Source organism: Drosophila simulans, chromosome 2R, assembly GCF_016746395.2.
Source record: "Drosophila simulans strain w501 chromosome 2R, Prin_Dsim_3.1, whole genome shotgun sequence".
NCBI classification, from domain to species: Eukaryota; Metazoa; Arthropoda; class Insecta; order Diptera; family Drosophilidae; genus Drosophila; species Drosophila simulans.
In genome coordinates this window covers 22,114,835-22,135,531 of record NC_052521.2, presented here as the reverse complement: position 1 = coordinate 22,135,531, position 20,697 = coordinate 22,114,835, and the positions used below count along the sequence as shown (strand labels likewise).

Genomic DNA, 20,697 nt, shown 5'->3' with positions numbered 1-20,697 from the left:
GGATAAGCTCTCTCGCGGGAGCGAAACCGGAGCGCCGTCAACTGTTGCTCTTCTATAGTCTCTCTGTTGCGTGTGCAGTGTCCTGTTTCGTGGGATGCTTATGTAGGTAATGACGTCATGGCGGCTGCAGGACAGAGCTCTGTTGCTTCTCGGCAAGCTCTGTGTATTCAGGCCAACCGGCAGCACAGTGGCTGCTACAAAGCTTTTCGATATTAAATTGGTACTCGCAGGTGACATAATTGATTCATGTTGAAAATATAATGAAATGTTGGTAGGCCCAAAAAAATTAAAATTAAGCTAAGTCCAAGGGATACACATTAATAGAAAACCCCATTAGCATATATGTATCTATGCTTTGCTACGATTTTTCGGCTTTTGGTATAAATGGAATTACTCGAAACCGTTTTCTAATCATTTTTCTTTCAACTTTGCAAGTTCATTCCACTGCACGCTGGTCGCTTGGGGACCAATCTAAGAGTTTTGGGTTTCTCTTAATTCGAACCTGAGCTGTGGGCCATATGTCGGCGCTCTCAGCGGGGCCACTGTCCATCGCAGAACTTAACACTTGAATAAAAACCTTAAAACCAACATATGCTTCAAAAATTCTTTATTGGAATATTTAAAATCACAATTTAAGTTAATGATAATAATTAAAACACACTTAGGCTTTGTTGAAATGTTTTTCTAGCTTTTGTGTTCGCAATTACTGTGTATGTATACATTTAATCTGATTATCGAATAGCAATGGGCTGGAAATACATTATCAATCACATTTACTTTTTGATTATTCAAAATAAAAATTTGTATTATTTTCATTGATTACATTTGTTTTTTAACCTCAAGCCTTTTCATCGTATAAAACAAATTAAATTGGAATTCAATAAAAAGATATATTGCTGCACCCCACACGCAGAAGCTAAGTTTATGCAATTTCCGAATACCATATTATGAAGCGTAAAATGCTAAAACATAACCACCACGCACAAGGCACAGCCAGATCCGCGGTTATACCCAGATCCCTTAGTGCAGCAAGGGCAATGCACAAAATGCAGGGGCGGTCACATTCATATGCCTACGTCAGTAAAGCAAATCGCTGTGGGGGTTTCCCCGCGTCACGCCTAAAAGAAGGATATATAGCGGATGGCAGATGAAGCGGCGGATGTAGCAGATTGCACGCCACTACAGACAACTGCTAGGGAAACCTGACAGCGCACTGCAACATAGGAGGTTGGGGCCAGCGGTACTGGCGGCGTTTGCTCCAACCAATCCATGCATATCAAATTTGGTCAACAGACCAGAGCAACAGTCGAGGATGAGTTGGTTAACATGCCGGCATCTCTAGTTCTGGGTTCAAGCGGACTGAACCTCCCCACATTTCAGTTGGTAAATCATTGGGTAATCGCACAATGACTTTGTCTACACTGCAAAAGCCCAAATAAATAGGTACTCACTCTTAAAATGATAGAATACTGAGTTGAACAGACGTCCTCTAAGCTATAATGATATAGTTCAATTGCCCTGCCATCCAAATCAAAACCCGTTTCATAGCCATCATGTGTTCACGCTTTAAAAATATCGCTCGCCTGACAATACATGGGTTTCTAATGCGAAACCACTTTTTTGCCAGGTTGCTATCAACCTGATTTTGGGAACTAGATTCCAACAGCGCAGAACGAGCGAAAGAAGCTGGGCAGATATAACACTATCAGAGCAGTTCAGCACAAATTGCATTGTTAACGAAAGCCCAGCAGACAGCATGGCATATCAATATGCGAAATCTATTGGAACCAGACCGACGGCCACTGCCCCATTTTAGTTAATTTAATTTATATGTTTATGTGTTTTTTTTCCTCGCACTCGCTTATTTTCCAGGTGTCAACTATAATTTCAACGACATTGCGCTGAAAAGGTAGGCGCAGGTGTGACTCCAAGAGCGAATTCGAATGTATTGATGATGATAGAGGTATTGTGAGCTGAATATTTTATGAGCTTAACAGACATTAATAAAGTACTGTCTCGAAACCCGATTTAGCTACTCCTTTGAATATAAAGATGTATAAATTGGTCGTTAGAAATGTAACAAACTTATCATTAACTGTTTTGAAGTGACAGCATTTGGTCAGCGTAGATTTTGTAAATACTAGATTTTAAAAGCAAAAACATAAAATTTAAATTTAGTGTTTAAGAAAACCAATTTTGTTTCGATTTTCATTTACAAGCCTTTTATTTATATATATTCATTGTTTCTTTAATGAAGTTCTAATTGAAATCATATCAATTATGATAGAGATTAGCCTTAAATAAACGCAAATCATATTTTAAATCAAAGTGTTCAAATAAAACGTATCTATTTTACATATTTGGAGTGTTTGACTTAAAAAATAGCATACATACTCGTACTTATGTTATACATAGGTTTACATATTTGACATACATGTACATATACTATACATACATCATTTTAGAGAGCGCGATCTATAATACCATCCCTAAACAAATGTCAATTCAAGTTTATTATTTTCTCTACTTGCTATTAATGCTGCTTACTAACTACAAAAATGAGAAGCGTTTAAATCATTGCAAATAAAAAAACTTGTAAAATATTTCTACATAAAAATATGAATATATTTATTTTTAATTATACTTTTGATTTATTTCCGCTTGTAAGGGGTTCTGTTTAGGAATGTATTACGTTTATTTTAATGATCATTTAAATTCTTTTCGCTTGCATGCGTGTTAAAGAAGAAGCCTTGGGACAAGTATAAAAAATATCGACTTTTGCTTTTCGTTTTCACACCAAATTTTTTCCCGGTTCTTGGGGTTTATATATGCCTACAATGTCTATCTGCTTATTACATCTCTCTGACGCTCTCAAAGACGGGTACAACAGGTACAACAACAACAATTAAACGCTATACTGAGTCCAGAGCTCAATTTCATCTACAGACTCAAAAAAAGTGTTAAAAGTAGCGTTAATAAAGTCGACCCAGCAATAAATGTTGACCCCGCTGCATTGACTCCGAACCCTGCCAGCGCCACATCCTTTCCCGGGTCGGAGGACATGTTCTCTGGAGCCTCGTGCGAATTTAATTCGTTGCTGGACGGGGAGTCATGCAAGGTCTTCTCCAGCGTATCGGGACCTGAATGCTGCACACCGTTGTCCTTCATATGGACCAGCGGGGGCTCATTTATGGGCGTCGGCTCGTTGGTGCTGGTTGTGGTGGCATGTGTCGTGGTCGATGTGGATGTGGTCGTTGTGGTGGTCGTTGTGGGAACCAGAGTACCGTTCTCAATCCAGTAGACGGGACTGAACTCCAGCTTCACCTCCTTCAAGTAGCTCTTTCGCACCTGTAGATTGAAATTCATTAGAATATGGCTTTACAAAAAGCTCAAACCACTTGCCTCTGCGCTGATCTTTCGGGAAACACTTTCATCGCTTCCGTAATAGAAAGCAAAGAGCTTGCCACTGTACGGCGCCTCCAGGGTCACATAATTGCCACGTAGCGTAACATTAATTGCTGTTCCAGGCCAAAGTTTCGTGTGCACTGCCTTGTTTTCCGATCGTTTTTCGGTGTGTTTTAAGGCCCAGTTAATTTCAGCCGGAACGGCCTCATCTTTTTCGAATATTTTTGTGGGTAGACCACGAGCAACACCCTCGTGGGATCCCCAATATTGATTATAGTTGAAGGTATAGCTTAGAATCGTCTCTACTGTACTATATTTATCTTCCAGATTTTCAAGCTTCCTGGTAACTACGAAATCAGTTAACGTTATTAAAAAGCTAACAAATTATATTTGATTAGACTTACCTAGTTCAGTCATGTTCTCTTGAATATCAGTGCGCAGGCGATCCAGTTTGATGTCCCTGAGCTCGTATCGGAAGGGCTCTGTTTCGACTAAAACTTCGCCATCGTCGTAGTACTTCTCACGTTCGGCTTCAATGACCCTAATTTTTCCCAGACCCACCGGCTCCAAGTGGCCCAGATTGAAGTCTGCTCCCCAATGGGTGACGACCCCGTCCTTGTTCGGTTGACTTGGGGCACGATGGCGACCAATGTAAGAGTCATCTCCAATGCGTATTGCACCGACGGGAACACCAGCATCGAACTTACGCCAATGACGCCAGCCAACCTTCCCCAGGTGACCCTTGTTCATAAGGACATCGAAGTTGTCGTACTTTCCGTGCTTATAGTGGGCCGCAAGGCATACGTGTCTCTGAAGGATTTTCTCGGTATGGCCGGACACTTGGATACCATCGATTGGTACACGACATACGTACATGGGGTAATGCTCATCCTCAGTAATGTACTTTCCGCCCTCCACGGCGAACTGCAACTGTGTAGCATCCTTGGGGTCATAGCTTTCCCATACTAGGGTACTCGAGGTAACCAATTGACCCAAGACCGATGACGCGTTTTTGTGGGTGAACACTGAGTGCTCCGCAGACTTTGCTGGAGCTAGAGTTTGAATAAGGACCAGTAGGCAGCCTAGACTGATTAAACAACTATTTGATGTCATCGTGCTGATTGTACTTCGTAGTGATTGGACTCTGACTTTTGTCAATCCAGTTTGTGCCCAAAAGAGGTGGGATCTAAAAATTAAAGCACACAAAAATAATTAAAAATATTCTTATTTTGGGCAATCTCCAGAAGGTAAACTCGATTTTCATTATCAAAACCTTCAAGCTGCGTGCTTTTTATTTACTGACAATAGGTTTTGGCAGCCAAACATTACGGAAGTTCACATGATCGGCTTTCTGAAAATCTTTACTCTTTTTGGTCCGAAAAAAATACATTAAAAATTTAAGCGGCTAGTAGGAGAATCTGCAACAAACAACTCCCCCGCCGTTTTGCTTCTCCCATTAGCGGCATCAATGTCACCGAACCCAGCACTGAGCTGTCAATTTGGGGAGTAACATGCTATACGTCCGCATGTTGTCCCTATGGAAAGGATTCCCAATAAATTTGTCGCTTGCTTGCGCAAGTTTCGTGCGGACACACGGCGTATACGTAACTTTGTAATTTAATTTATGGACGAAGAGGAGCGAAGGAAGAGGGGTTTGCTGCAGCGGAAGTGACTGGTCGCCATGTTTATTCATTAGCAAGCATTGTGTTCAGGACACGGACACACTGGTCATGTTAGTACGAGTGCAATACACATTTACGGCAGCATGAATACAGCTTGACTTCGTCTAGTTCACCGTGGTAATGTGCTGTTGTTTTCAACCGAGGTGGCTCCTATAACGAACCCAAAGCATTTGCCTCTAAATGTCCGGCTTTCAGCTGCTCACCCACACTGACCCTTTCTTGCCAAACCGTAACGTAACCGTCTGCAGCGGATATGAGATGATAAGGTTACATGCAACATCATTTGTTGCCTTGACAAATGATGTGTTATTGTGATATGTTTTGAAGCGAAACTCGACGAGGGGATGACACTGCCCTCGCCGGGGCCAAGTAACTGTCGAGTGCCGGGAGTTAAAGTGGGCTGGCTCAAAATTTAAATAATACATGAGCAGCCGCAGATAGAAATTGCTTGGTCCCTGCTTTGTGTTCAACGACGCGGCTTCATTGCTCAGACAACTTGTGAGGAGTAAGCGCAAGAGCCTACATTGACAACACAGCACCATCCCGATGGGAGGATGCTCAGCATCTGTTCCTTCCGGCTGCACCTATGCGAGCTCCCAGTGAGTAACCAGTTTGGTCTGTGAAAAAATTCTGCTGTGACGCACCACTTGCCACTTGAGGCACTTGCGGAACACTGGCATTCCTTCGGCCAACAGCGGAAGCAACTGTCATAAAAGCGTCGCGGGGTGCGACCGGAGGCAGCAACTTATGGAGATCCACATTTCAAGGCATATTGACCTCTGGTCACCGACCGCACTGCTAGCCCGTTTTTGCGCATGCAATTAATATGCTAAAAATAGCCGACGCGAAGACCGACCCGTCAAATTGGCGAAGGCATCGCAGAAAATTATTTATTAATGTCCAGCATAGTTGCACAACGCCGAAGCCTCCTCGCTGGCCGACACCCAGCATTAATTCAATTGAGCGCTCTGACAGTGCGGAAATCGGGTGGCGGAATCTGATCTGCCCATGGAGGGGAGTCGAGAGTCCGGAACACACAAGTCAGTGAAAGTTCACGTGGCCTTATATTAAATCACATGGCTTGCAACATTCTCTTCGGCTTGCGAGTTCCCGGATTCCCCTGCAGGTTAGCTTATTAAGATTTACGAGCAACAGGGCGCGGTGAAAGGTCTGCGGGTTCTGCAGCAGCGAAGAGGAAGGGGCAGCCTGCGGTAGTTTAATTGGATTTTATTGAACTTTGACTCTGACCCTCTTGGTTAAGAAAGCTGCAACAAGTTGGAGCCGTTGCTCGTGTCGTGCAACAAAACATTGGGTTGCACCAAATTGATTCAGCTAGTTCTTTTGAATTATGGTCCCTGTTCATGCCGCAGCCGCACTAACCACTCCCGTCCTCCTTCGCATTCTGATTCCCATTACTATATGAGGGCCCGACTCGCGCTTCAATCAACTCAATTGGGCATTGTGCATTATGACTTTGACATTACAATGATCTGGCGTCCGAGCGTTTCAACACTAGATTTCTCACTTCGGTTGGCTAGCGAGCGCCCAAAAAGCAAGGGTTCAATGATCTTGGCTTCGCCTTGAAATATTTGTAAACAAAAATTAATTAGAAAACCATTAAAGGCAGTAACGACCAGCAAACTACTCCCAGCACCATCCGAACGTGATGTTGCCTCCAAATTAGCATGGGAATAAAACTATAAATAAGTGGGCCAAAAGCAAAGCAGAGTTTTAGATTTGAAAGTATACCGAACTTGTAGTTTGCGGCTGGAAAAAATGAGTACGCAATATACACAGCTTTCAAGGGGGTTCCTTTATTAATAGAATAAGTGAGCATTTGCTTTGAGTTTATCAATCAACTTCTTCTGCGATTAAAAAAAAGATTATAAAAAATGGACTTGTCGAACACTAAGTATAGAGGAATTTAGTTTTCAGTTGTAGTAATTGCTCAAAATCAATTAAAAGCATTTCCGTCAAATGGATTTAATGATTACTTATAATACTTACAGCTTATACAGCCATGCTCCCACTTTTTACTTTTCAATTGAAAGCCGATTGAATAATTGTCTTACTCCGGTTTGAAAGTACTTAACGATTGCATGAAATGCTTATCCGCAATCCTAGCTGAAGCTATTTCTCAATAACTGCTGTTCAATTTTACAGGTGACTTAATTGATGGTTCAGTTTGCGTGCCGCTCTCGCGGCTTTCCTCTAATGACGATTGAATATTTTAAAAACTCATATGCAATCTGAACAGTCATGTCAGATATCAGTGCAAATATTATCTGGCTTTATATAATTGCCTGTTCGTTATTGTTACTTGCTGGCTATCTTAGCAACAGGTGACACTATACCTTTAACCTCCCACGCTTTCGAGAGACCGTGCCTACACCGATTGCCGTCCGTCCCGCTGCTCGTGGCTTCCAAGCCGTTTCAACGCAGCGAAGCAAAGCAGTTAACCAGCGAAGCACGACCAAAACGCGGTAACAGACCCAACGGCTGGTTTTGCCGGTCGGTCTTTTTCATGTCCAAAAAGAAACCAACGAGAAAAACAGAGGAAAATTACCATTCAGCTGTTTCTAGCTGCAAGCGCAGCATTACAAAAACAGTTGTTAACTTAATTAAAGTGTCCAGCTTAAAAGTACTAAAAGGTAATCGAAAAAACACGTGCTTTAGGAGTCTGATCATAATCCGTAGATTTTCGGCGTAGATTCTCTGCGTAGAATCCAGCGGGTTCACTGGTTGCCGACTACAATAGCGGTATGTAAGGATCTGATTTAAAATCATTACTGTATTTATTTAATATCAGAAGCTGAGCAGCACAAAACTTTTTGTTACATTGCAAGTATATATGTACATACAAATAAATTTTAAAGCTCCGACATCACAGATTCATTCCACTGACCCCATCCCCTGTCATGCACCTCCTGTGTTTGCCCAGCTGCGACAGCGCTCTCGTATGGCGCAAGTCTGGCCCAAAGTTTTCACACCCCGATCCCACCACTTTCCGCCTGGCAGGCCCATGCCCATTTGCATGTTGCATCAATTAGGGCGTCTGGAGCAGTCCGCTCAGGTTGGACCGGCTACCGGCGGCTGTTGGTGAGCCCATTAAATTGAATGCAGTCTGCACGAGGGCACGTGACAATGGGCAGCCGGTGTGCCCCATCTCATCATTGTTTGCAAAGCGATTCCACTCAATTAATTTAATGGATCAATCGATCGCCGTGTTTGATTGGGGAGCCCAAGTAGTTACGTTAACAGTTTTAAAAGTCGCCGGGGCAGTCTACTAATTGCCACCTGGCTAGCCACTGTTCAGGGAGACTGAATGTGGTGCGCTGACCGCCTTGATTGCCTCACTGATGTCATTACCTTCGAAGTGTTGGAAAACTCGGCTTAGCCCGAAATCGAAAGCCAGAGGGCTTGCTTCGTTTCGAATTATCAACATTATTCAATATTCAGTATTATTATTCAGTATTCAATTCAATTTCCATTTCAAAGTAAACCCGTTTTCACACAAAAATATATACAAATTTATACGCATATTAACTGGATTTAACTAAATAAACATTTCGAAATGTTAGAGTAAAGTTGAAAATCTTTAATTAAAGCCCTATTAAGCAAACAAACGAGCTGCTAATTAATTAATTTGTAATGCTTAATAAAATTGTCATTAATTATAATTTCAGTGCCCCACAAGGAAATTAAGCGTACAAAATGTTGTGCATCAAAATATATTGGACACAAAATAAAAATAAAACTAACCGTTTGAGACATTTAGTTGAAATACTTGTCCGAAGCATTTCGCAACGATACGTGAGAGACCATTTCACGCAATTCTTCAAAGCCTTAATAATGGCCGTAGCCGAACATCTGACAATACTTCGGTATAATTGCTTTTTAATTATGCACGATAAGTAAGAGCACTAGACAGAAGGCACTCAAAGCTCTTGAAGACGCACTAATTGAATTCATCAATGTAATACGCCATTTTCCCTTGCAGGCTTCCGACAAAACACATTTCGCCACGTTGATGGTGTTCTTTTGATTCTGTAGTTGGTGTTCTATAACATTGTTCCCCTCGATAGGAATCCCATTGACCTCTCGCAGATTGCGTTCTTTTCGAAATTGGTCATGGGCCGTTGGAGAGTGAGCCATATGTGCTTCGAGCGCCCCAGCACTACGTCATCATCATCGGAGCACTGTACAGGCAAAAACAAACCAAAACCGGTACTGTGTAGCGTTCTTGAAGCCAGCGAGCCACGTGCTGATCCTAAATTTATACCGCCAAAAACGTAAGAATAACGAAAAAGTAAGCTTGAACTGGTTTTTCGACTGGACTCCGATTTTACGAAGCAAGAAGAGGGGAATCAATCTTAAGCTATGCCTATTCTTGAACAATACGTTCTGAAGTAAGTCCAACATATACAAAATTGGATACAACGCCAAGGCCACATTCGGCGCTCTTTAACGAATCTAATCTTGCCTTTGCGCAATATGTACAGATACATATTGCTTGATTCAAGTCGAAAGCTATTATCAGAATTTCATCTGTCAGCATTAAGATATGAAATAAAGCCAAAAGAATCTAATTGCCTCAAACAATGTATATTCTACTGGTATATACACAGGCATACTATAGTATTGTTTTTTCCATTGAATTTAGTCCGTATGAATTGCGGAGCGATTTATCTATTTTAATTTATCTATTTTAAATATTAGATGGCAAACGTCATGCCCGCTTTTGCTCAGACCTTGGTTGCTGCCGGAACTTTTGTTGGGTTCATCTATTAACGAGCTATATAACAGCCGCTTACTTTGCAATTCGGATATGTAATTATGGAAATGGGGCTATACAGAGAATAAATAATGTACGTGATGTAGATCTAGCCGCAGAAAGATTGAAAACTAGTTTTACTACACAGCTACCGAATGATAATTTTGTGATCCAATGAAATTCTCTGGTTGCTTTTGTCTTCTGAACACCAACCAGATAACGATGTTAATGTTCCATCAAGGATTGATACCAAAACAGCAACAGTCCATGGGGGTCGAGGGAAGCTCTAGGTAGGGAGCTCCGCGGTTCCAACCTCTTTTATTAGACATGGTAAGTCAAAACTGCGGTTGTGGCAAACACACCATCTAACTGTACTTCCACACCGTGGCCGAGAGTCGGATCAGTGGAGCAGAGAAACGCAGCATGCCGCGTCGGCACGTCGCGATTCATTGCCAGGGCTCCATTAGCACCTCATTGACAGGCGGAGAGGCTCGGGTTACGCGCATCCCAGAAGTCAGGGAAACTCAACTGCTCTTGGATGCAATGCATAAGTGAATGCCAGGCCGGCCTAGATGCCGCGTCGCGTGCTGCACTCATTACATATCTCAGCGCTAGAACTTGGCCCTCGATCCCAAGTCGGCCTTCGTGGCTTATAAGCACCATTCTCAAGTGTTTATTGAGCTCTCGGCAGTAAGTTTCGACAGCCCATCAATTATGGTCGAACATTGCTCATCCGCCCAGTGATGACATGATGCCTTCAATTTGATGGACACAAGTGCTATTAACAAAAAGTCTACCGAATGTTCCTCGTCTTTTGAGCCCCGTTTTTAAGTTTTTTTAGTGCCCAGCAAGAAAGTGTCCATATTTGTCACTTTCAAGGGTGGCCGCTAGCCCACTTTGACCCAAGCGCTCATTTGTTATTTGATCCTTTCGTCCCAACAGGCTTCCCCGTTTCAGTCGGTAATTAACTGGCAATTTGCATTTTGACCCTTCAGACCATCGCTATTGTTTACTCTAGAAAATTTGTGCCATCTTTCCTTGCTTAGTACCAGTACTCCTTCGTTTTAGTACGCTGCTCTGTTCGACTAAATTGAAAGGGGGCTCTGCCCCAAATACCCGGCCATTTGTTATAATGGAAGAATGTTTCCATTTGCAGCAAATTTAAGCTCGTGCGATTCTCAGTGTCACTTTCAATTTCTAGCAATTTAGTTCGCGTTCGCAGTTAGTCTAATGTGTGTCTCTGTTTTCTGTTCTGGTTTGCTGCGCTTCCGTCGATGAGGTCAGCAGATACATACTAATCCATGTTGTGCATAAAGTTCGGCTCATAAGCGCAGCATTTTGGCTTAATAAAAGTCCACAGCACTTCAATTATTGTAGGAACTCACTCCCATACCGGTTTCTAGAAAATTACTCACATTGCAAAATGCAATGCTATTATCTGCTCTAGAGACAAAAAATATCCTCTCGAACATCCACAGCTGCAAGCGAATGCAAATGGAATGCTGTGACCCAGACGAAGTGAAAGCAATTTGCAAAACTATTTTGTTCAACAATGAAAACACGACAATGTAGAGCACGATTAGAACAAACACGAAAGCAATGGAAGGGGACTGCAGGTGATGCTCCTGTTCAGGAGTCACTACAGTGGACTCCTTCGGCCGCGCCTGTTCTAATTAGCGAATTCCAATTATCATTCCACTCCCAGTTCCTTCCTGCAGCGTCGGAATTTTAGAGCGGGTAATTTTATAATTCAGTCCGGGTGAAGTCACTGCATTTCTAATTAAGGTTTGCCAGCCATCATCGCCGATGATCTGCGAGATACGAACGCCAGGGTAGCGGGAGCTAAAAATGTGTGTCAGACACTTGACATTAAACATTAAATGAAATGAAATTGCCGACGCTCCATGTTTGGCATCTATTGCTGATGACATCGTTTGACAACTCTCCATGGATGCGAGCGAGCACCTAATGACCTGTAACTGCTCTCCACTGGAAAGCTGTGCTTCTGCGCTGCGTGGGTGAAGTGGGTCGTTGGTGTTCTTGCGGTCGAAGTCGTTTGTCGGAGGGTGTACTGTACGGTGATACGGGGCGTTAAACGCGATAAGCGATGTTCCCCATGTTCGCTATGACAACCTTCTCCACAAAGTGAAAAATCCACGCAGTCTGATTGCCTTACAGTAGGTCAGAGCCGAGAAAAATGGAAAACACTCAACCCATTGTCTTTATTAAGGCGTAGAGCCGCACTCAAATAATCGAATGCAATGCAGAACATGGTGACACTCAACCAAGTCACTAGATAGATGTCCACAGCTTTTGGATTCTTCTTTCGAGAGGATCAGCAAAAAAAGTACTTAGTGATTCAAATTATTTTCGCACGAAAAAGAAATAAATGCAAATAGCAATAAATGAAAGCAATAAATGTTGTAGCGACGGAGGAGCTCAGAAAGCGCACGAACAAACAAACCCCGAAAGGCAGACGCACTAAAAATACAAATTTTGCCCAACAAATATAAATAAAAAACTGGAACTAAGTGGTGAGGAGAAAGAAGTGAGAGACAGGGCTCGCCAATTCTCAGACAAGGTAAATAAAGCGAACGACCCCCGGAGCCACGAAAACCCAAGCTGATCTCACAGCTCGGATAAGTGTCTCACAGAAAGAGGAAAGCGTTTGTCTATGTTGTAAGCTTGAAGTCGTCATCCTACACCGAAAGAAAAACATAAAATCGTAATGTCACTTTTTTGGTAACCAAAAAAATTCAAAACATTTACATATATTCTAAAAGTACAGGTGCTGCTGGTCCGGACTAAGCTTGTATTTTGTAGAATATCGTGCCCATTTTTGCATATTTTTTTTCTCTGCAAGTTCTGGCAGTAGTAACCGTCGACGGAGACGTCGCCACTGCTTGTAGTTCAAGGTGCACTGGTGAGTTGTTGAGAGGCTGACAGGCATGCGGGTGCAGTGGAGACTGGTTGGCACAGACGACGCTTTGGGGCAAGCAGCAGGGTCTATGCTCCCGAGGGCGCACTGCTGACCAATTTCTACAGTCCGCCAAGTACAGGCACCAAGTCATTCCGTATGAGCACTGTAAATTGACAATGATTGCCCACAATTTGCTCAACACAAAACGCCACAGAATCGAGCAAGAAAGTCTGGGAAACCCAGTTGAACCGAGATGCAAATACAAAACGCGCTGCGAGCAGTTACAGATATCCCACTGCAGATAGAGACGCAAGTGCTGGAATCGCAGCTACTTTATGGGTATGTCTCTATCTGCGACTTGTTTTCAGTTTGCCGGGAAGCCGTCTCATAACTCTGGCCACTTAAGTTGTGGGGCAGCCTCGTCCGGTGGGGGATCACAAATCATCGCGGGTACCGCGGAGGGTTTCTGAACCGCCGGTAGGGCATCTTTCTTAGCGAATATGTAAGCAGCTCCAATGATTTTTAATTAAGATTGATGGTAATGAAGTCGTTTTAAGCCTGTCGTCGTCCTTCCTAATTGACCGCTCATGTTAGGCAGGCATCACACCGGCAACGAGCATTTCACTTGAGCCTCTAAATACTATATCCTATATCCAATCCTATAGATCCTTAGATGGATTGAACAACGCAAAAATAGTGCGACTATTTGGCTTTTCCAACTGACTCTGGAGTAATACATATTTTAACAAATTGTAATTGTAAAATTGAGTAAACCAACCAAGCAAGCTTGCACATGGTAATCTATCACTGGAGCCGACACTATCGACGCTAAATCTCATGTGCCTGATGCGATTACATTTTTGGGCACAACAAACTGATAGTTATGAACTCCAAGTGCCGGGCGAGACGGGGGAAAATGGGGTACCGTTAGCCACGACTTGAGCCGGGCTAATTGCAACGTATGCCAGTGTGCTATATGTGTGGTGCAAGTAAACCAGTTTGCCGCGTTCAGCTATCCGCTCAAAGTCAACAAGCGTAATCTTCACTGCACGTGGGGCAACTATCCACAGAGGAGGCCGAATTCGAAAATCCGCTAGAACAAAGAGGCCGCCAAAGGAAATGGAGGCTTATGAGCGGAAAATGCAATTGTGCGCTCGAGCAATGTCAGGAGGATGTGGTCATGGATTAGAAGCCCTAAGCTTAAAGCGAACTCGGCTACATTCTACCTGGCCACACCTCCCCGTTCGCTCATCGATATTGGAACGCGTGCTGTTTTGCATCAGCCAGTTTGCGTCCCGTTTCATACACTAATGAATGACTATAACCATCAAGCTCCAGGATCATAAAATAAATTAGCTAATTAATGGCCAGGCCAATAAAAAAGCCACGAGTCCGCTGACCGTCAACTGTGTGCCATCAGGCAGGCCATTCAAGGTGTGAAAAGTTCATAATTTTTGAGGTCAGCCCGTTCCCGCGCCCCATTGGTCACGTTCTATCTTAACCACCACAGAGACCAGTCAATAAGGGTCTTCGAAGGAATGTTTTCGAATAAGGCGACCCATTAGACCGCCTGCTGTGCTTGTAATTACAGATGCGAAATACGCCCGCGCAGATGCAGACTCTTATCTCGATTGGTTGGCGCCATACTTTGCTTGAACGGTTGGAGGGGGTGGGGGAGGAGGCGGCAGTGGCAGAGGAAGTTCAATATTACGGTGCACTCGACGTTCAGAGTGGACAAACAAACAAACGGCATTTTAATTGGAGCTGACACTTGTGTTTGTGAATATCCAGGTTGTGCTGAAATTTTGAACAACCCATGCAAATGTCAACAGCAGACGCTTAGAAATGTGGCACACCACACATAATACAAATCCCCTTCCCTGAGTGGCGACAATTCAGGCTGAGCTGTGCAGAGGAACGCTTCGGGGACCTCGTAGATTTGAGTGTTTGAGATGCCCATAGTGGGAGCTTGAAATTCTCCATTCTGATTTCTACCACAACCCAACCACGAACTCAATCAGCTAGTACAAAGTGCCTTCCATAAATCAATAACACACAATTTCAGTGACCCAGTCCATTAGCCAGAATCAAATACGAAACAATAGAGCTGGCTGGCAACTCGGACAATTTGCAGGAAAAATCTTGGCAGGACTCTTCTGAAGCTGGCTAGTTTTCTGTGACCAGTCACATGGAAAGTTCATTTGGATTCCAGGAAAGAGTGCCGAGCAGCGGACCTTTGCAGTAGCAATTTTGCAGAATGTATATAACCTGTCTTTTATTTGCAACAACAACGCGGTCGGCAGCCAGTACACCATGTCAAGTGGCAAAACAGGAGCCCAAACATGAGACATTTGCTGACATGACACGGCGCCAACACAAACCAGCGGGGACACTCCACTCAAACTGCGTAGTGCCAGGCATAGGACCCTGCCTATTGATTTTCCATTGTAACGTGGACATTTTCGTCCTTGTTGTCCCGTCACTCTGGCATTCGTTGTCAAGCACTTATCGCTAATACCCAATAAAGGCTTTTTGCAATGCTTCCTTGGTTGTGTGGGATTCGTAGGGCGTGCATTCTGGAGAAGATTTACTCAGCAGCTGCCGCACCTGGATTCCAATCGTGTGGTTCACCTTGTTCGAGGCTCCGTCTGTCTGCAGTCACTGATCGAAAATGCAATTCAGCCCGGATTGCCGGGAGGCTCACGGTATGGAAAGAAGGAGGACGGGATATCTAAATCTCACCTCCGTCGCGCACTTATGAGTTTGACTGCAAACAGCTGTGCCCGCAGTACTTCGGGAGCTATGGGAACGGTTGCGCGCTTTTGTGTATCTTAAATTTAGCGTTAACTTCCAAGTTCTCGGCTGCTTTTTACTGTGTGCCTTCCTGGCGAGTTTCACCCCCAAGGAAAGTGAAAAGTTCCGCATCCGAAATACGTCTTTTTACAGCACACCAACGCAAAGCGGTTTTCGTCGCCGATGCTGGAAGTAATAGCGACGGCGGAAGACAAGCTGAATGGGCTATAGAGAGGTGGGCACAAGGACTTCACTTCTAACAAAGCTTCCTGAAAGGTTGATTGGAAACTTGAGGAATAGGGCAAAATCCTGCCTTGTACCAAAACCATTCCAAAGAGTTAGATTACTCGAAGGCTAAATTATTTGCGCTTTAAGCCAACCCGTTAGCCCTTCAGAGTAACGACAAACAAACGGTTTCAAAGGCACGCAATCCACTTTAGAGGAGGACTTGGGTCTAGAAGGTGTGAGAGTGTCGAGTATGTTAACGGCCAGAATGCAAGTCATGTGACTTTTCCCCGGTCCAATGCGAGTCTAAGGGGTGACAAGTATGTGGGCAGGAAACCAAGGAGCGGGTCAGGAACCAAGCCGCCCTCGAAACGCGGCCAATAAGTCCAACGACAATGTGGGCAATTTTGAAATTTATCACAACAGAGGAGAGCCAAAGGGTCCTGGCGAAGGGCACGCACTGCCATGAGACCTTAACGGGGTGGTTTCCACATTATAAACGCCGCAGGATGCACCCAGGAGAAGCGTGGAAAATGCCTCGGTTCGCTGTTCAGAAATACCGGGCCAAATAACCATTTGTGTGTGGAAATAAATTTTTACTTTATGTATCTCGCTTTGTTTGCTTTATTTGTTTACAGAAAAGTGAAATAATTGGCAGTGGGTGGGCGCAGCTAGACGGCCGATTTGGGACCATATCCAGGATCTGGAACGGAGCACGTGCGGTTTACGAATGTCGCAATAAATAGTACTTGCAGCACAGCGGGGAGTTGAAGCAAACCGAAAAGTGCATAGTTCTCCAACGCCAATATTGGCACTTGTTTTCCAACCGGAAAATCTTGCTATATAGCCCATTGGCGGAAATGCAGATGGAATTCCCATGGAGCAGCCGAATAGGGAGTTGGTAAGGATATTACTCAATATTTCAGACCACCCCTGTGGCCAAGAAATCTGCTCAAGCCGAGGGTCTTTCTCGCTCAAAGTTTGACTCACGAGAACCAAACAGAACAACAAGGGACAACGGCACAACAACAAAAGCGGAATAAAGACAGCAATAGCAAAATAATAAAATAACAAAATAAGCGAATGCCACTTCCAACCCCCCGGCTGCCAGTCTGCAGGATGTACTGCCCGAAAAATAGAAGCCACGATTTGTGAGTGGCAACAAGAGCAGGGGCTCACGGCTCACGGCTCCGGGAACGTGTAATGCTGTAAGCAGGGCCAGACGCCGAGCAGTACTGAGCCAAACCACCCCTGGGTGGCACAGGCATGGATGGGTTCGGCGGCAGAGGACAATGCCTCAAGAAGAAGCAGCTGCTGTTAGTTGCTCACAGGCGTCTATCGCCTTTTGCGTTTTCCTTTTTCGTGAGTGTCTCTGCGCGTCATCGTCGTCCTCGTGCCCATTCTTGGACTGAGTCCGGAATCTCCTTCACAGCGCCGCGCTCACGCTCATCTTGTTCCCGTGCACTCGACAGGCTGTAAGAAAAGCTTGAGCCAGAAAGCGAAATCCCACAGAACGTGATTCATTCACGAAATTCTCCCATAGCGGCTCTGAAGTCAAGTCCTGGAGACTGCGACCCGCTCTAGTTTGTCTGGTTCCCTCAAACCCCGAATGGCATTCATGTGATTCACCCAGACAGCAAATCATCGTGCTGAGTGAACCCAACACTAGACTAGAATAGAGGATGCTGCAGATGCAATGCAATAATAGGCTACCTTCGACGAAATTCAATCATAATCCAATATCCATCAATTTAACCCAATAAACAAGCACATTTCAAGATCGCATAGCATAAATGCCATAAACGGAGCCGATTCAATCACTTTACATAGCATTGAAAAACTGAGTCATAATCGCGGGAGCCGATAGAAGAGAGGAGAATTCGATTCAAGGTTCCCACATACATCTTCGATATGATGACATCACGCGCCACCACGGAGCCAGGGATTTGTTTGCAATATTTCAATTAAGTTTAATGTATTGTCAGCTTCGATCGGTAAAATACTCTACAAATGTACAAAGCAAATTAAAAATGTTCCAAATTTTTCTAAAGTAAAAATTAAATATATTCCAATATGCTTAACTATCATTTCATTGTAACCCTTAGTCAAGAAAACCCCCACCAACACAGAAACTCATCAGCCCCACTAAAATTGCCTTCTGTCGACGGAGTGCACGACCTCTCTCATGCCTGGCGTCCATCAAACAAAATCGATTTTCATTTTTGGGAGTGCTTGGAGGTCCCGGAACCAGGCCTACATGCACCATTCCGTCAAATAAACAAAGCGAATCGTAGTCAACCTACCGCAATCCGAAACCCAACTGAGCAACATCAGTCTTTATGCATATATCTATGCGAGCTTGGGAGGCTATATGGGCCATCGCGTGCTCGACGCAAGTTAATTGGGCAGAGAATAAAATTTCATAATCAACAACTGCTAGCAATGGGAAATTTACGACGTTCCCCCGAGCTGTTGCTCTCCATTTTGGGCCATTAACTAAAGAACTGATGACTCATCGTGCCTCCCACGAATCCTGCGACCTTCACCAGGATCTGAGAGAGACCACAATGCGGCCAACGGCTTCGAATCGAATTAACTGCCAACTTTTGTTCATATCCTGAATCCTGATATCAAGCCAAGGTTTCGTTATCCCCTTCGCTGCCTTCGCAGACAATTGCTCTCGCCCCGCGTCCTTCCCCCTTTGACTACTCCTCGAGCATTTATTTGTTTTCGTGCCGATGTCCTTTGCCCTCCAGCTCAGCTGTGTGCGTGTGGCGTCAAATAAGTTTCCTTCCCAGGAGCAGGATGTCGGAGAGGAGGCGTCAAACGAGCGAACGACAACTTGGCGCCATTTCAATGCCGCCAAGCTTCAATGGGGCCCACTTGGAGCTATGAAATGTCAAATATGCATGGGACGTTCTAAGAGTTTTTAATATCCAATCATGTTACCAGGCACCGTAAATATATTCAGCTGTTGAAAGTGTTCATGAATGAGTTGCACATGTACATTACATCTCTGTCACTAAGACCGCAGTAACGAGGTGTGATTAAAGCAAGAAGTAAATATATTAGCACACATGTGTTGTTTGGCTGATGATATCACACACCAATGGCACCCAGAAAGAACGGCAACAATCGAGTGCCATCAAAAATCGTTCCAATATTATGTAAATTTGCGAAAATAAGTAGATGACGAGAGAGGGAAGAGCGATCTCCAAACAAATCGAACCCAAGCAGAAGCATCAAAACGGGAAAATAAAACAAGTTTTGATGGTGGACTGAGGAGTCGAGAGCTTTGCGAGTGGACCACGCGAATGAGCAAATCTAATAAAAAACAAAGAGAGAATATATGTATGTTAGCTGGGGAGCTTATCAGAGATCTTCTCTTCTCTCCTGGCCAGGCGAAATTGGAACTGACTTTAAGGGCCTATATGTCTGGGCATTGTGAAACTCCCTTTGGAACAGGACACAAGCACAGCAGAGTTTGCGGGGTTTTCAACTCGATTAACATCGAAAATCGATTCTTGCCCTCGGGGGGAGCCCGGAAGCACTTACAGCTCTGCCGAGTCGTAAATGCGAAGTTCCACGGCCCCCATTTACTCAACGACGTATGCTTATTAGGTCGAACGTGCCCTGTCACGGGACTCCGGGCCAGGAAACCTGTCTGCGGCAGGGTTTCCGGACGGGCCCCATCCTATTCCAGCCCCAGCAGTAAAGCCTTTGATTATGTTGTCCCGGGATCCCTTGGGAACGGGCAAACCTTGTTGTCTACCGTTCGTCTGGTCTTTCAAAATTTACAGCCTCCCAAAAAAGCGGAATAGAAGCACCGGCACGTTTCTCTGTCCTTTGAAGATTTTGCAAGTTTAATTTATGTGGGTTTGCTTTTCTTTTCCACTAGCAGTCTCAGCGCACATTAAAAATTCATTATCAGCATAAAGCTGGAAGGTTTCGGGAAGATGGGGTGGCTCAGCTTACCACGACAATTCAATGGAAAACCAGGAACTACACGTGCAATTATCATCGCTGTCTGACCCAGTTGCTTCAAGGAGAAACGATGGCTTGCTTACCTGAATCGATAATTCCTGGCTGCACGTTAGTTTGCCATCCAATGAATCCTATTCGGAGGCTCTCACTTAGGATCCTGGAAACGAGAAACCATAGACAATACGTGAGAGTTTGGCGGAACTAGTCGCGACTTCGTCTTATCCTTAACAAAGCACTCGCGACAACAACAATCGATTCTGTTCGTTTGCAGTTAATTCTTCGGCGAATGCAAATCGAATTCGCTATTGCGCTCTAATTTCGACACATACACACGCATACGCGCATACACTCTCGCCACACACACACACACGAGCACAGAGAAACTGGTCAGCAGGCGAATGACGTCATTGCCAAGGATGCTGCGCGCATCTCAAGAACGCTGCCAGAAGTCGCACTTCATTTAAGGAACTTTGTTCTTGCTCGTAGTTGGATTCACTGAAGTCCGCTTCCCCAGTATTAACAGTTCGTAAGGAGCCCGCCAGATATTTTATTAAACTCAATTAAATTGCGACTGGCGCCAAGCACTCACATCTGGCTGTGATACTCGGAATTGGACTTACTGAATGGGACTTCAAGCGCGGACCTTCACCGTTCCTCGAAAAATTCAAAATTAACTGAAAGTATCCGCACGTCCGCGCATCTGCACAACGGTTTATTGAAGTTTGGTTTTACCAAGAACTGATTCGAAGAGAGGACAGCACGAGAGACCCGGCAAAACACCAAAAACAAAAAGGCGCTATGGTATTTTGATGATGCGTCCTACTAAATGAAGAATGAAATCATATGGCAACGCTAGCAAATGTCTACATCTACGTATATGTCAAAAGTATGATCGACATACGCCAGACTTAGGT

The 20,697-nt window shown here is 44.3% G+C and overlaps 1 protein-coding gene across 3 annotated transcripts; it reads right to left on the bottom strand.

The window, feature by feature from the left end:
• Positions 1 to 590: 590 nt before the first annotated feature.
• LOC6736169 (protein unzipped) lies at positions 591 to 20,558 on the bottom strand. 3 transcript variants are annotated; one of them, XM_016168951.3, is made up of 5 exons: positions 20,404 to 20,558; positions 19,867 to 19,940; positions 3,810 to 4,591; positions 3,403 to 3,752; positions 591 to 3,348 (listed from the first exon to the last, which is right to left on the bottom strand). In XM_016168951.3, exons 3-5 carry the CDS (start codon positions 4,516 to 4,518, stop codon positions 2,941 to 2,943), a joined length of 1,467 nt encoding a protein of 488 aa, XP_016029588.1. In that variant the 5' UTR covers positions 4,519 to 4,591; positions 19,867 to 19,940; positions 20,404 to 20,558; the 3' UTR covers positions 591 to 2,940. The 3 variants fall into 3 exon arrangements, with proteins under 3 accessions (XP_016029588.1, XP_039147968.1, XP_016029587.1); XM_039292034.2 differs by having other exon boundaries at positions 20,373 to 20,538; XM_016168950.3 differs by lacking the exons at positions 19,867 to 19,940; positions 20,404 to 20,558 and adding an exon at positions 19,775 to 19,796.
• Between the last annotated feature and the right edge of the window lie 139 nt (positions 20,559 to 20,697).

What these genes read in the sequence shown, in the direction of transcription:
- LOC6736169 (XM_016168951.3), bottom strand. Translation starts at nt 4,518, where the DNA reads ATGACATCAAATAGTTGTTTAATCAGTCTAGGCTGCCTACTGGTCCTT. An exon ending in AGAGAACATGACTGAACTAG is followed by an intron (nt 3,753 to 3,809) that starts GTAAGTCTAATC and finishes CTGATTTCGTAG; the next exon opens with TTACCAGGAAGCTTGAAAAT. An exon ending in CCCGAAAGATCAGCGCAGAG is followed by an intron (nt 3,349 to 3,402) that starts GCAAGTGGTTTG and finishes TTCAATCTACAG; the next exon opens with GTGCGAAAGAGCTACTTGAA.